The sequence below is a fragment of the Lutra lutra genome, chromosome 6 (assembly GCF_902655055.1).
Source record: "Lutra lutra chromosome 6, mLutLut1.2, whole genome shotgun sequence".
Taxonomy (NCBI): Eukaryota; Metazoa; Chordata; class Mammalia; order Carnivora; family Mustelidae; genus Lutra; species Lutra lutra.
The window spans coordinates 40096056-40113156 of record NC_062283.1 but is presented as its reverse complement, the minus strand read 5'-3'; the positions used below and the strand labels follow the sequence as shown (position 1 = coordinate 40113156).

The following is a 17101-nucleotide window of genomic DNA, read 5'->3' as shown; positions in this document are numbered from 1 at the left end:
TGGGTGCTATCTTCTCCTGTCCCTACTCCCAAGTACCATGCCCTTCACTCTTCTCTTTCTCTGTCCTGTTCAAGATGGTCTCAGGAAATATTTAATAAATGATCCATAAGAATATATTAGAATGGAACAACTCGTAGACTTGGTTCTACCATTTGCTTATTTTGTGATTTAGGGTAAAATCTCTCCATTTTTCCATGTTACACGAAGACTATAATAATACCCACTTTAGTTATTATAAGAACCAAATAAGATAACATCTTTTGAAATCACATTACCCTGACATCCAAGAAAATACATGAAAACAAATTTAGGATTATCCAGAGTTGTATAAATATGAAACATTAGTATTACATCTCCCGGGAACATTTGCATTTCAGCTGGTGATAAAACCCAAAAAATAAATCAAACTTTCTCTATGAAGTTTTAGAAATCAACCAGAAAGTGGGTGAGATATTCTCAAGAATAAGAGCTCCTTTCCAGGAATCTTAAATGTCACCTACTACATACTACCTGGCCACATTCCCATTGTAATCCCAAAAAGGAGAGTTTGAGGAATCTTTGTTGAAATGTATACATATTTCACTTAGCATAATCCCCTCCATTTACTCTATGTTGACTAACTGAACATAATACAAAAATAAAAAGAAATGTAAACATAGTACAAACACTTAGTGAATCTTCTCTTGGCTTCAGAAATCATTATTGTGCAGTTTGAATGTTTTCAGAAATTTTGAGGGGTTGGGGGGTAAGAGTCACTAAAAATGTATAGCAGAAGCATTTTCAGAAAAATAGTCCACTAAAAATTATAACTGTGTAACTTACATAATTAAATCTTGAGAAACAAAAAAAAATTTCATTTAGAGAGAATATTTAAGAAAATAAGAGGTTCTATGTTTAAAAGAAAGAGGAATTGATTTCCCAAATATTTTCTATCTAAAGACTATTACTGATTTTTCCTCTCAGAGTTAGAATACAACTTTCTATGTTGTAATTCTGGCCAAAATACATCTATAAGCTCTTTCCTACTTAACTAGAGCTCACTGAGGCTTTGTTTGCAATTACTTAGCCAGATTCTTAGATTAATCTAAATCTGTTGGCCCTATCTTCTTTGAGTTTGGAAGCAGCAAGACTTATCTAGGTTTGGTACCATTGATAACTGAATCCAAAACGAACAAGCAAGAAGTTGGCTTTCCCCTCATATTTTTTCTTGGAGAAACAATAATTCTAATGAATTCAGCAAACCTTGTGGAGATAGGAGAGATACTATGTACCACATCCAAGTTATGATAAGAAAAACAGATTGATACTCCTCGTTTCATTCCAACAGGAAAGCAGGTGTACACAGCCCCCATAATCAGTGTAAATGGTCTTTATATATACTAACTTATATATAATATTATAGATGTAAATATATGAGAGAAAACATTAGCTTTTCCAGTGATTGCTGTATATTGAAATATGCTTCATCTTACCATTCCTGTGAATGAGTTTAGGCTTCCTTGTGATATTTTTTTTTTAATACCAAGCAAGAATAATTACAGTTCTCTGCCTTTCTACCAGCCATTAGAAATGGAAAATATTTCTTGAAAATTAGCCCAAATGACTTTCCAATAACAAGCTTTCTATCTGTTCTTATTGCAAAGTTGTTTTTTTTTTTTTAAACATGTTTTGAAGATCGTTGATTAGCACAGCTTTCCTCACAGAGGTTTTGGTATTTCGAAGGTTGTAACTGAAATTAATTGGAAACCCACAGGGCCAGAAGGCAGTTGGTATAAAACCTGAAAATATGTATTTGTGAATCCTGAAAGGAGCCCCTAATAAGAGATTGAACAGCTATGGGGCATGGAAATAAGGGACACCCAGATGGCTCAAGAAGGCTTAGTCAGCAGTGATGAAAAACTCAAGGATGCTTTTAGAGAAAAGGAAAAAAGGGAAATGGTTCAGGAGGGAGGATCGGAGAGGAGGCAGAGTAACTGTGGAGCCATGGAGATTTTGATTCAGAAAACTAGGGGGTGATAGAGCCAAATCAAAAGGTCTTAGCCCTGATTTACATAGAAAGCTTACGTCAAAGACCAGGGAAAGGGGAAAAAAAAGAAAGAAAAAAAAAGGCAAAAGTAGAATTCTTTGAGCTCTGTGTACTGCATGAATTGAAAAGTAAAAGTACAGCCAAGACTGGGTCTGAAGAGTGTAGTTTTTAATACGGAAATCTCTGGCCATCTTTTAAACTTGGGGAATCTGTAGGAATGGAATGGAATGGAAATCTGCTAAGGTGAAGATAATGCAAATAGCTCATTATTTTCACACTATGCATTTGATGAGGCTGGTTTCAGACATCACGCTATTTCTCTGTTTTCTACTTCTAGCAAGATTTTAGTAAAAACAAACAAACAAAAGAAAACCTTTAAATGCTATCAACTGTTGCTGAGAGTATATGCTCCCAAATTCAATGTAGCATTAATTCACTTCATCACACCAGGTATGGTTCTGTGCAGTAGGAAACAACTTCAGGATCTCTACCCAGACCAGGTTTATAGACCTCCCAGATAATTACACAGGAGCCCAGTTGTGTTCTGAACAGGTGTGCCTCCCTGGAGTTCATGTGCATTTTAAAGATTCTCTGTAACTGGGTACTCATCACATTAACCATGATGTCCTATGTCTCCCAACCCAATACAGGGAGAGTAGAGCTGAGCTGCATTAAAGATAGACAGACATTGTATAGCCATGATTTCTGTATAGCTATGTATAGGTCACTATCATGAGCAAGGCAATGGGACATTTTTTTTTCTTTCCACAATCCTTCAACTGGTTTTCCCAGTGGAGTGCTGCGAGCCTTCGCAGAGGCTGACGGTGCCTCCCTAGCTAGCCTTCATTCTCCACTTGGTCTTGGTTATCTAAGCACCTCCTTAATGAGTCTTGATAAATGCAGACCTTAGAGAAACTGACCTTTCAAGTGTCCTGGAGCATCTACTGACACCATGTGGTGCCAGCAGACCTGTCACTTACCACAAGTCTTTAACTTCCCCTTTCTCAGAGTTGATTGATAGTCTGTAAGACTGACAGCTCTTACTAAACTTGGAAACAAATGACTCATTGGATCTTTTCCAGCCATGCATTGTACCAGAATAGAAAAGAGGAAAACAGCACATCTCTTGGAGATGTGACTCTAGGACAGCCAACTCTAAGACCCCAGGGTCTATCTGGGTCTTTCAACAGTCAAGAGTTGCTCTGGGCATTTATATGCATAGTGTTTCTCTCACTGTCACTCTCCTCACATTGATTGAGGTGGGGTTTTTCTGCCATTTACAGAGCAACCCAGGGACCCTCTGACTGCAAGGCAGAGGTAGACTGCCCAAGGGCTCTCCACTGGTGTCTTCTTTCAGTCATTGCACGGTTTCTTTAGCCCTCGGGGAGAATTTGTGTAAAGGACTGCCTTCAGGGTAGATGGTTAGCTGTAAATCTCTGTTACATTAAACCTAGAATCTGTGATACCCAGAGCATCCTACTGACTAAAAGAATAAGGAAGAAAATGCCATCATAAATGCTCAGCGGTAGATTGGGTAATAGAGCCTAAGACTTCAGATCTACCCCATTTGGAGCAATACGTCGTTGGATACATTTTATGGCAAGAATAGAACATATGGAAATGTGGAAGTAACTTCTATTAATCTTGTATATATCTGAGTCATTCTGTTCAAACCTTTCTATTGGCCAGGGACTCTGTTCAGTGAGCTGTGTCTGCTCTTGTTTTTGGAAGGAGAAGCAGCACTGAGCCCTCCTACCCTACCCCCCAGGTGTATGCTCCACAGCAAGGTCAGGATCCTGGGTGAGGAATTTGTTCCAGGTTTATGTAATACAGCTATACACTGTGAGCAGATAACCAGTCTGTTAAGGAGCAGACCTAATTCTCACCCAATTTTTTCCCTCCCATTATTTTTACTATTCTCCTCCAGGCTGCTACCTGTTCTGTGCCAGGTAACCCCCACCACACTGCTCACTCTCCTGTTTATCTTTCCATACTGCCTTTCAGAACCCCCTCAAAGGCTCCCACGTTTTCTCTGACCACCTGCTGTCCACCCACTGCCTGCAAACAAAGAGAAGATGCATTTTGAGTATAGCTGTGGGTTGGGAGGAATTGGGGGAATATTTAGGCATGATATCCCTATCATGGGTTGTAAGAATGTGTGAAGATAGGTGGGATGTGCAATGAATTATTTGGGGGGGGCTCCTTCATCTACGTGGTGGGACTACATCTAAAGGCCAGTAGCTTGTACCTTCCCCTCCTGCAGCAATCGCGGTGGTGGCTCCTTAGAAGTGCTATTTCTGTTGATTTTTTTTTTTTTCAATTTCAGTATGTTAAATAGAACATGGGAGGTACTCTCTAGGGCACAGTCAACATGATTAAAAAATGACTACAAAATAATTCTAGGCTATGAGTGTGCTTTTAAGTTAAGATAGGAAAACAGATGAGAACTGAGTTTAGGTCCAGGCTGCCTGTGTTCAATATTAGTCCTGCCACTTCCCAGAGGTGTGACCTTGGGCCAGTTAACAATTTCTAACCCTCATTTCCTCTATCTTTGAATAGGAAATAATGATGGTATATACCGCTCAGTGTGACTGTAGGGATTAAATGAGTTAATCCACAGAAGATCTCTGGCATATGCCTGGCACACAATAAGTACACTATAAATATTTGCTATTCTTATTTGATTGATTCTTCTGCTCTATTTGAGAGATTGTATCATTCTGCTATATTTGGGAACCCTCATTATTAAAAATTTCAATGAGGATGAATGTGTATGAAGCTAAATTTGTCCACCACATCACTATCCTTTGATCTCACTGGCCTTATTATGAACACATATTCACCATTCACCAAATGCCTGCTATGCATATACCCATAAGCCACCTGTTGCTGCTATTACAATATGATACCTAAAATTTCTCCCTGCCCCATAATATAGCTGCAGAAAGATCAATGCGCAAGCAATTTCAATCTTCCTGATTTTTAAGAACGAGTTTTTAGTTTATATCTTCTTGGCTGGAAACTTTTTTGCAACAACTCCCAACCCAATGATTGCTTTCCTCATTACTTCATCTAACTGACCTAGAATACACAACACTGGCTGATAGAAAAAGAACAGGAAAAAAATAGAGTGCCATGAGAATTCTTTTCTGACATTAGCTCTGTTTTTAGTTCAGCAAGGTAACAGCATCATTTGTCTTTCCAATCATACTTGGCTCCATTACTCATGAGGCCTATTATTTTCTCAAGAGTTAAATCAAACTGCTTCCAGACATCCATCATTACATCATTGTGTCCTCTGCACTTAGTGGCACAATGCAAAGGTCTCACATTAGAAAAGACCTCCAGACAGAAGCCGTTCGTAAGAAATACCAGTCATAAATGTTAACCGACATTAATTTTTTCAGTGTACTTAAGGTGTTTCTCCTATCAGTGAGTATAGCTAGTAATTGTTCCTTAAAATTTTCTTCCCTTTTCAAAGTTTTTATTCCCTTGTAAAGGAAATAATTTTTATATAACAGTGATGTTTGATTTGCTCAATCATAGTCTTTGTGTTATCTTTTGAGGTAAAATGTAAAGAACTTTGCCTCTGTAATATTTTTCCTCCTCTGAGGAGTTTTCGAGGTCTAGATGAAATATGCTGTCTCTTTTCTGACATTGCTGACTCTCTCTTGGCTTGAACTACTTGATTTAAAATAATGCTAAGCTCTGTATTTTCTTGTGGCCCTCTCCCCAAAATGTAATCCCTGAAAACTCAGAAACTCTTCTCTTCTTCTCAATCTGGAAGTTTTAGGGACAAACGAATGTCTTCTTCCCTGTCTACCCAAAGCTCAGCATAGCGCTTAGGGAACACGCCATGTCAACAGAAGACTTTGAGGATCTGAATGTCTTAAATCTGAGGTTTTTGAACAGACGTCTTTTTCTGGCCTGAAATTCCATATGCAGCCATTTTCACTCAGCCAGTTCAAAAGAATAAAGCAACAGAAAAAAAACGTTTTTTCCATATTTTCTCAGTTAATAACACATGGGCACACATAATATATTGATCAAAGCCCTATGAGAAGTGTCAAAAATAAACTGAACCTACAGCCTCTTCCCTGGAGGAGTTTTACAGGTACAATATTTTTTAATAAAGAATATGCTGATGGCTGACCTTCTGGTGAAATGCTACACGTTCCCACTAAGGACCTCTCTTTGGATTCATGCAGGGTTTTACCTACAAGTACCTTTTGGAGCCTGATAAGTTATTGCTTCCTCTAATTCTCTATCAATTAGAATATTTGACTAAAGATATGCTTCCTTTTTCTTAACTGTAAGATTTCAAGAATTCTTAGATACATTATTTAAATTCGTATTGTTTTGGTAAATGTTTATACCTTTCTCCTTGATTTATTTCAAATACAGGGACCTCCTGGTATACAAGGAGTACAACAGACTCTTGGAAATTATAACAAGGTATGGCTTCCCTTCTTCACATCGTACATACACAGACATTTTATGTAATCATATTTTTGAAAAAAAAAAACTTAATTCCTAATCGCTCAGACTCTGAAACATGATAACATGTTTCAAAAACATGTTATCACTGAAAGTATGTTTCCAAAAAATGTACCTTGCTCGGCATCTTTTCACAAAAAAATAAATTTTTTATAGATTAAAAAAATTACTTCAAAGTTTGCAAAACTTTATGCAAAAAATTAATGCCAATCATCATGCTTCACCATTGATACTGTCATAAATCCAGTTTCTCGGAGGGTAGACATAGATTATTTGCTGCCTTGAAGCTCGAGTAGCAAATAGGTGATAGATTTCTTATCAGAACTAATCACTGCTACACTAAAACCTCCAGCAAACCTTTACATACCATAAGTCAATCGGGGGGAGGGGGTCCCCCACCCTTCAGGGAGAGGCCCTTTCCCCAATGTTTTTAAATTGTAGTCAGGATAGATGGAATACTGACATGGTAGTACCTGAGTGGTAAAAGGCAAGAATGTTTTGCTCTGTTCTTCAAGGAAACAACAACAGAGGAAAGGAAAATGGGTGTTGGCAGTGAAGTAAGACCCAGAGACCTAAGTGAGACCACTGAGTGACCCATCATTTAATGACAAGTATTTGAGGTCTGATCACTTGGCAATGAGGCATTGTGTTTACAAAGTAGGATCCCTTCTATACACAACAGCTTGTTGTTGATATGTTGCTGGTAAATAATTGTGCTCCTACCCAAAAACAAGTTCAGAGACACTCCCCTTTATGTCTTTCTTTTATGTTCTTGCTTTTGCTTTTAATAAATTCCTCTGACTATGGTCATTCCTCTTTCTTTAGAAATCCCAAAGAGAGGCTATGTGCCAGCTAAGGCCCTGAAGATACCAGGCGCTCAGAAAAGTGTTTATTAAATGATGAGCTAATTAGTTTGAAAAATCCCAGTTCTTCTTTGATCAGATTAAATTCAACATAAAGACTGTGGAAAGTGTGTAGAGCTTGCAGCACTTCCTAAGTGATCCTTCTCATTTACTTAGATTTTCTAGGGAGTATTCTATTAGAAAGAATGTTTGGGGTATATTTTATGATTCTCTATTAAGCATTTTCTGAATAGATCTATACCACCTTTATGAAAACATTAGGGCTTGGCACAAGTGGGGAAAAAAAGTGAAGTATACCTAAAATTAATCAGTTAAAGTACAGTGCTTTCTCTGTAATGGCATCTACTGTCACAAAATAGGATTTATCATAAATGCTTCAAAATAATGAGAATGAGTTGGCTCTGATGTCACAGTGTCAGCTAGAAAAACTTAAAGAACACACTCTATTACTATCACCTTTGGTATAAAATTTACCAAGTTGCTACTCAGCTACTTAAATATTTGCTATCCCTTGCAAAACTTTTAAAGCTTGTATCTTTACAGGTCTCCCAGCACTACTTCTATATATAGTCTGTCTTGCCGATGAGTCAGTTTTCCCTCAAATGAAGATATATGAAGCATTTGTATTTTAGTCTGAAGTTGAGAATGTAAATTTTTTAACTTTAAGGTTATATTTCAAAAAAATGGGGGCTGACCAGAGCAGGCAAGTGGAGAATCTTGCTAGTAGTAAACCAGGACTTTGAACTTAGCTATTATCTCGCCCAAAATAACTCCAGCTCTGTATCCCTGAGGCTCGAGGGATTTAGTCCACATGTGTTCGAAATGTGGCTTTGGAGCTAGAGCATAACTGGTTAGACAGGAGAGACCATAGTTTTTCTTCCCCCAAACAATGCACTGTAACCACTTGGCATCAAAAGATTTTAGACCCATCTGGAAATCAGTGGAAGGTGGCTCCCCAAAGACTTCACTTGGTTTCATTCTGAGAGTAGTTAGAGCTGTTTTACGAGCCCCCACCAGAACGGATGGAGGAGGTAGGGCCCAGCTTTTCAGTACCTACCATGACCAGTGTTTCTGGATGATAACCACTTTATCCTCATCCTCAGCTCCACAAAGGAAAGGGCCAAGTGTGCCATGATGAGAGAGATGCATGTTTTCACTTGGCAGTGACTTCACCCACCCACCCCCATCTATTTTGGATACTGAGGTGGTTTCATTTTGTAATTCATTGCATGCCTGATGGTCTGGCTATAGCATATAAGGAGAGGGGGGAACATGAGGGAAATTTTCTTGGAGATTAAGTGATGGACATGTATTGGGACCTATAAAGTGATGCTCCAAGGTTAAAATAATCTTCCCTTTTAAATTGGTATTGATTTATGTAATGTCTGCACTTGAGTCCTGGACCTCAGCAACTCAGCTCCCGGTCGTACAGCCTGGATTCTGCTGAAGCAGCCACCCCCCCCACCCCCTCCCACCATGGGAGGATGAACAGCAGGCCACCAGACACTCCTCCCCATTCTAAACCTGAAGAGTCCACAGTTCATTCCCTCATCGCAGGAATCCTCAAAGGCCAAGGAACTGTCCTGTGGTCCCGGTACAGGAGTTGGTCTTTTCCCCTATGGTTTTCTGTATGTCATCTGGAGGGAGAAGCTTAGGCATAAAAAAGCTTCTCCCCTCCCGGCACCAATCACAAAAGGAATTGCGTGGGAGAAAAGGAAGTAAGGAATATCGAGAGGCTCAAGAGTAAGGTTGGGAAGATTCTGTGCGTGTGTTTGTATGTATTTTTGCATGCCCACTTGAGGCTGCAAAGAATAAAAAGTTAGAAGATCGCCCTCTCCATCACAAAAATAATTTACAAACAGCTGCTCCCACTCTGTAAGATTGTTTGCAAAACAAAGCAACAATGCTGAGAATATTCTCCCCCTTAAGGAAATCTGCTCACAGTCCAACAAACTGCTCTTCATTGTCCCCAACTCTGGGGATTTTAATAAAAATTTGATAGACTCAACTGCTAAAGCTATCAGATCCAGAGCCTCTCACGACAGTCTAGATGGGGGAAAAGTGTTCTCTGTGGAGGGCCAGAATGGAAGGATTTTACGTTTGATGTTGTTTTTAAAGATCCTCATTGAAAATGCAGAGTTGCGCTCTTTCCCATCGCCACACTCGGTGCAATTTGCAGAGAATCGGGCTCCACGGCAGGAGATTGCTGCTCTGCCTCCAGCAACCAATTCTCGTGCTCACTCTCCGAATTGTTGATCCAAAAAAAACAATTTGCTAACCAAATAATCTATTTTCCTTTCAAGTAGCAAATCATAACTTCATTTTAATATCCACAGACAAGAAAGGACAGAAAAATATTTCTCCAGAAAAAAATCAAACATTCAGAGTCTTTCCAAATAGTGAGTTAAACCCACCCGTGGCCTAGAAGTGAAGTGAAGGCTTTCTTGGGGACACTAAAGGCAACCTTCTGGGCCCAGAAGTTTCAGAAAGAAAATTTAAATCCTAACTTCCTGTCTCTTCCTCTTTATGAACCATCTCCTGTGGTTCAACCTATCCATGTCCAGGTACATCATCTTTTTTCAGAGAATACCTTCTCCAAGTCAAATGGAAAAGCTTGAGTCTTCCCACTGGCCTGACCAGAGGTTTCAAAGTTTCATTTGTCATTGCCCACAAGAGCAATGGGACATGTTCTGACATCCCAGATTCTTGAAATGACCAGGCAGAGTAGTAGCCCCATTCCATAAGCCTCATCACTTCCGGAGAACATTTTAAATAAGCACATTTAAAACCGTGTGACTATTACATTTATTCAAAAGGCATATAAAAACCCATTCAAATTACATGGCACCAATGTACAAATGACCTAGAAAAATTAGAATAATATCTATGGCAGAATGCCAGATTCCAGAAACGCAAGGACTATGTCTCTTATTTCTGTGGAGCCACGTAGTTGTCTGGTACATTGAGCTTGGAGAAAGTAGAGAGCAAAATCTTACATGTCAATACCACTGAAGTTCAAGGTCAAATCTGCCTTGAGTATTGTTAGCCTCAGAGTGGAGAACAGCTCCAGAGGTCACTGAGGATCCTTGATTAGATGGATTTTCTGGCCTCGCTATTGAATGAAGCAAACATATGGGGCTCTGGTAGGCAGTAAATAGCCCTGTTTTCTCTCTGGGTGTGAAAGCTACCAGAAAAATCAAGATTTTAGAACAATAGAGCATGTGGATAGAATAATATGAGCTGGTGCTATAGAGGCAATTTTTTATCCCAGTTACAGCATCTCTAATATCCTGTAAGGTTGTGGGGAGGTGTGATGGGAGAAGGATCTAGACCAAGATGCTACGTTGTAATATGTTCTCACCCAAATGCACTTTGGGTGCTCTTCTGCTCTGCAATTCAAGAGCATGAAGCTTCCCAATCCAAGAACATCTCCGGATAAGTCATGCAGCAGACCAAAGCATGTTCCTTCTTCCCCCCAAATTTTCTACCTCAAACACAGCCTGGGAGAGGTGCTGATGGGTTGTATACACTGACAGGAATCATGCCCAAAGGGCTAGTATTTTTAGGAAATGCCTCAGATTTATGTTTTATGCAGGTTGCATCTAAGCAACCTACCATTTTGTAACTGCTGATTCTTTATGTATGTGTGTATGTCTTACAGTCTCACATCTCATTTTCAAATATGTCCTTATAATAATTTACAGCTCAGGATTTTGAGAATACAATTTTTATTTTCAATTCAGACATCTCAGATCAAAGTTAAATGGGAAAAAGGAGAAATGTCTGTCACAAGACCAATAATAACAGCAGTTATAAACTACTTATTTTTGATTGGAGTAGGATGAATAAATGGAAGGCATATTTAAAATGTCAAATTTTAGCAACAGTGATTTAAATGCATGCCTCTGTATATTTTTGTTGCTTAAATGTTCCTCTACTTTTTTCTACCAACACATAGATTTTAATATAAAAGAGTTTGGTGGGAAAAACACATAAATTAGAATTATAGGTTTATTTCTTCAACCAGTATTTATTGAATGTTTCCCGTATGTGATGTACTGTGTTGGGAATGGGGCCTTCTATTCCAGGTCATCATGGAGTTATAGTCTAGTGTAAAAGGTGCAAGATTCTTTAAACAAACACAAAAATAAAAATATTAGTAAGTATTACGAAGGAAAAATACAATATCCAATGAGAATATACGAGAGGGGAACCTGTTTGGGAGACCTGCGGAAACTTCCATGAATGGCGTTTTATTACAGTTGAGACCTGAGGGATGAGTAGTTGCTTCCTGGACAGAAGACTGAGGACAGAGTGGTGATCTAGAGGGTGAAATGGGAAGGACTTTTGTCTATTTGAGAAGCTAAGAGAAGGCTATTACAGCTGAAAATTCTGAGGGAGAACAGAGGCTACCATGATCCTGGAGAGGGAAATGAGTTTAGGTCATGCGGGATTTTGATGGCTTTGTAATGGTTTAGAAAGAAGGGCCTCAGAATGTCTTAAAGGTGTTTCTCTGAACTTATATAGAAAATGTAGGTGTGTGGAAAGCAAGAGTGGATTATCGAATGCCAATTAGGGAGCTACTGCAGTAGTCCTGGCAAGCCATGATGAGTGAAGGTAGGTATTGTGAAGAGAAGGGATTTGGGGAACAGAGGCAGCTGGGCTAGATGACTGGACTTGAGGGAAAAGAGGAGAGTAGTCTTAACAATGATACCCAGATGGAAGAAGGAAGACTTCTATGGATGGGAGAGAATTAATTCAGATTTTCTTTCTTTCCTTGATTTTTTTTTTCCAATTGTAAAATGAAATTACCGTGCATTTTAACAAGTAACTATAGAGATAAATTAGGAAGAAGCTAACTGTTATTATCCCACTTCTGGACAAATGCATGTTAACGGCACGATGTAATTCTCTCATCTTTCTCTCTCATATATGTGTGTATTGTTGTAATTTTTAAATTCAGCTTTGAACTTGTTGAATATGAATTTTTTCTGGAGTTTCCAAGTGAACACATCAAGTAGAAAATTAGATACATGGGTCAAAAGTCAGAAGGAGATGTATGCTGGGTTTATAGATTTGTCTTAGTGTGGTTGATACCTAAGCCATGGGAGCAAAGAGTGCCCAGGAGAAAATGTTGAGCCACAAGAGAAAAGGATCTGGACAGAGTCCTAAGGAAATCTAATGTTTACCCATTGGGTGAGGGAGGAAGTGGAGAGGTCAGAAAGATAGGAAGATACTGGGAAAGTGAGTATTATACAAGTCAAGAGCATGGCAGAACAGCCAAGAGGTTAGTTAATGGATCATCCATTATAGTGAACAACAAAGATATCATTAATAATGTTACAAAGTCATATCAGTGGACTTGTTGGGGACCAAGAGCAGTTTCCAGGCATTAATTTGGAGTAGTGACAATTGCCCTTGGAGGTGTGATATTTCTCCCAAATCACCTCCTGGGGGGAAGTCACAGAGAAGATAGATAGGGCCTACAAAGTTGGAAGTTTTTCAGGGGTATTTCACAGAAGGTGAGAGAAGCAAAATTGATTAACATGGTATTCATAAAAAGCTATTATTAGAGCAGTGTTGCCTGACTATATTTTAATGCTGGGGCTGAATGTGTTTAAAATAAATTGACTTTTTTGTATACATACATTTTTTTTTCCTTTGTTTTTTCCCACCTAGGGAAACCTTGGTGAATATGAAGCTCGTGGCCCAAAAGGAGAGAAGGTAATCAGATTTTTCCAAGTAAATAAAAATATCCAGAGTTTTACACCAACATATCCATTCCCACATCAGGGGCAATCCCGCTGCCACATGGGCTTGCATCCCTGGAGAGGCCAGCGTTCAGTGGGTAAGAGCCTCCCTGCCTCTTGTCCAGTCATCCGGATTAGGCACTGAGAGGGTCTGCTCCCCGGTGAGGACTGTTAAATAGCAGCTGGCTGGCTGCAAGGAGGGGAACACATCTAGGGGAAATAGCTGGAACAAGGTGAATGAAATTAAGACGCAAGCTTCGGTGCATAAAGTGATGTTTCATGAATTGGTGTAGGTGGCAAAAACCATCTGGAGACCCCTTTAGCAAAATGCCTCAGGCCGAGGCTCCCTGTTTTTGTGTCTTCTTAAGTACCCAAACATAAGCTGTCATGAGACATTTTTTGGGTGGGGTTTTATAGCGTGCAATCATTGTTTAACCAGTTATTTCAAAAAATAGTTTTAGGGGCGCCTGGGTGGCTCAGTCGGTTGAAGCCTCTGCCTTTGGCTCTGGTCATGATCTCAGGGTCAGGGTCCTGGGATGGAGCCCTGCATCAGGATCTCTGCTCAGCAGGGAGCCTGCCTCCCTTCCTCTCTCTCTGCCTGCCTCTCTGCCTATTTGTGATATCTGTCAAATAAATAAATAAAATCTTAAAAAAAATAGTTTTAAAATTAAAACACTGATGAATTTCCATTGTGTTCTCACCATCATCTGTTACCGGTTTAATTACATGAGGCTTGAAGTTGACAGATTCACTTGCCCACTCAGAAAGATGTTTCGCTCTGGTTTGATTCTGAAATTGTGATGACCTCGGATTCAGTGTGAATGTGCCATTGTCAGGAAGAAATAATGCACGTTAAATCTACAGACAGAGATGAGTAGGTCTGAAAATACTCTGAGGGAATGTGGCCTGGGAGTGCTACTTTCATTCTTTCACCCAGTAAAAATTCTCTTGATTAAGGGCAGGGTATTTTGACACGAATCCAAGAAAATATGACTTTTGTGCTTCATAGATCAGTGCAACCAATCTATTCAAAAGATCCTACATCTATCACCAGAAAATACTGCTAAAAGATCGTCTCAACAGAAACTAGGAATTTCTTTTAGATTGACCACTGAAAATGAAATTTTCTGCAAAAAAGTAAATAAAACTTTGACATTAAAAAGACATCCAAAAAACATTGATTATACAGCAATAATAAGGCATTTATGTGTCTGGGATTTTACTGCTAGTACATTAGCGTTAGCTTCTGTAACCAGATAGCTTACAGAATTTCTACACCACCATAACGAACACATTACATTTGAAGCAATTACTACAGCACACATGCAGGCTAACGAGGGAGAAAAAGCCACAAAGCTTGTCACATAGGACAGCTGAGCAAAGAAGAGTGTTGTGGCACTTTCAAAGTATTTAAATGATGATTCATTTATTGAAACAAAACAGCTGGCTTCTGTTTTGCTCTGTTCATTAGGAAGCATATGTTACTTAGGAATTCTTAAGACCTCAATGATGAGAAATTTGATTCTGTAAAACAGGTGTATTTCAAACTCTAAGGACCTTTTCTATTGCTCAAAATCTTTTCTAATTGCTTCAGAATCCTAAGTGGAATTAGAAAAAGCTGGTGGCATAACTGTTCCCTCCTCCCACCCAGAGAAATGACCTAGAAGAGTCCATAGGGAACTTGATACAGTACCTGATATAAATGTACAGATGAAATGATTTGTAAGATTTCTAATTAATGGGAGAAGGACTCTGCCAATAAATAATGCACAAAATAAACTGAAAGACAACACAGCCCTTGCTGGGAGAATGAAGTCACCTCTCCCTATACGTACGTACTAAGTGGTTAGTATCTGTTCTGAATCAATACATTTGTTTTTTAAATTATAATGCTGTTCATGGGTCACCATAATAAGAATTTAAACCTCCTTCAAGCTGCCCTCGCAGATCTTTCCTTGCACCTTTTGTGGACCCTGGTAAATCTGAACCCCAGCTGCTTATTGGAATTGCTTGAAGAGCTCTTAGAAAATGCCAGTGCTCAGGCCTCACACCCAGAGACTCTGGGCCTGGAGCCCATGCCTCTGGTTGATCTGGGGTCGGGTCCATATAGCTGTTATCTCCATGAGCTGTTATCTCAAATGGCTTCAGATGATTCTAAGAGGCAGCCAGGACTGGGAACAATTGAGTGGTGGAAAGAACGTTGGCTCTGGGGTCAAAATTGATTGTACCACTAACAGCTGTGTCTCCTTGGGAAAATCATTTCTCTGAGCATCAGTTCCCTTGTCTGTAAAATGGGCATAACTGTGTCTACACAGACTTGATGGCAAGACTGAAATCAAATGAGATGAGACGAACGTACCAAGAAGCACAATGGCTGACACATATGAAGCCTACACTACAGACTTGTTCCTTTCTAGTCATCCACTCCAAATTTTCTTCTCGTGAAGTCTCACTTCTCTCTCTTTGGTATTAATCACTGTTGCCATCCTTTACACCTGGTCTTATTCATCTTTCTGCCTCCCAGCACAGTTTTGACAGAGGGACTCAATTTACATAGTTGAACAAAATATTTCATCAGAAGTACAATCAACCTATAAGTGACTTGGTTTTGCTGTATAATATATCACTTTTCAGCCGACCATTTGGATCCCAGAATGACAATGAAGCCCCCAAGTGAACACAAACAGCAGGAGAATCTAGACACAAGTCACTCCTGGCTTAGCACCCTCGCCCTATCTCAAGAGCTCTCAGACACCAGGAAGAGCACCACTGAACACTAGTGCCTATTAATGGTGGATGGCCGGCGAGACCGTGGCAGCCACGGGATCAGTCTGCCAGTGTGGAAATGATGACCTCCGCTCTGTAGTTTTCCTGAGACTGGCAGCACGTGGTGTAGGAATAATGTATTTGCAAACTGGTTAAGGAGAACTGCTCCTTTATCTAGACAGTGGAATAAGGTGGCAGAATATCTAAGGACTCCTAAGGAATTAGCAGGTATCTTTCAGGGCCGACTGTCAGAAGGAAAAGATGTAGTCTCAACAACAAAGGCCTTTCAAATAGCATTGAAAGTGTCAAATTAAAGGACAGCCATTCCTGAAGCTAAGTAAATTCATCACTTGTCTTGTAGCTCATATCCACAGTGATAAATCACTGAACATTCATTTTAAGTATGAAAAACAACTCGTGTGTCTAAAATTCAGATATGAAATGCTTTTGTTTGCAGAATTTTATATGAGGGAATAGGTGCCTAAGATTTCCTCTAAATCCACCCTTACCCACACACCACTCAGAGAGATGGACCGATGCCTCTGTTGGGTCCTTTTTCTACATTTCAAAGGAGACTTGTTTACATGGGTTCAAACATACAACAGCTATGAATGTAATTATTGTCCATCCTTTACAATCCCCTGCTCTTTCCCTTTGGTATCAGGCAGATGTGATTTTTTTTTTTTTAAGATTTCATTCATTTATTTGACAGAGATCACAAGTAGGCAGAGATGCAGGCGGAGAGAGAGAGAAGAGGAAGCCCCTCCCTGCCGAGCAGAGAGCCCGATGCGGGGCTTGATCCCAGGACCCTGAGATCATGACCTGAGCCGAAGGCAGAGGCTTAACCCACTGAGCCATCTAGGTGCCCCCAGATGTGATTTTTATAGTAATCTCTAGACCCCTTTCCCTGAGTTCTCCTTTTTATTTTGCAGATCAGTACAACTACCAGGCATATTTTTCCTTCACACCTATTTACGTATTTATTTGAGAGAGAGATCGAGATCACAATTAGGGGTGGAGGGGCAGAAGGAAGGGGAGAAGCAGATTCCCGCTGAGCAGGAAGCCAGATGTCAGGGTCCATCCCAGGACCCTGGGATAATGACCTGAGCCGAAGGCAGACGCTTCACCGACTGAGCCACCCAGGCGTCCCTACATTGGGGATTTTAATACCAGAAGAGTAAAAGGAAGGCCACTGTGTA

The 17101-nt window shown here is 39.8% G+C and overlaps 1 protein-coding gene across 6 annotated transcripts in view; it reads left to right on the top strand.

Annotated features, from left to right (window-relative positions):
• The window catches only part of COL19A1 (collagen type XIX alpha 1 chain), a 325663-nt gene that overhangs the window by 237785 nt on the left and 70777 nt on the right, over positions 1–17101 (top strand). For all 6 annotated transcript variants that reach the window (XM_047734919.1, XM_047734921.1, XM_047734920.1 and 3 more), the window contains 2 exons: positions 6431–6481; positions 13066–13110. In XM_047734919.1, the coding sequence (XP_047590875.1) occupies positions 6431–6481; positions 13066–13110 (96 nt within the window). The remainder of the gene's footprint in view (positions 1–6430; positions 6482–13065; positions 13111–17101) is intronic.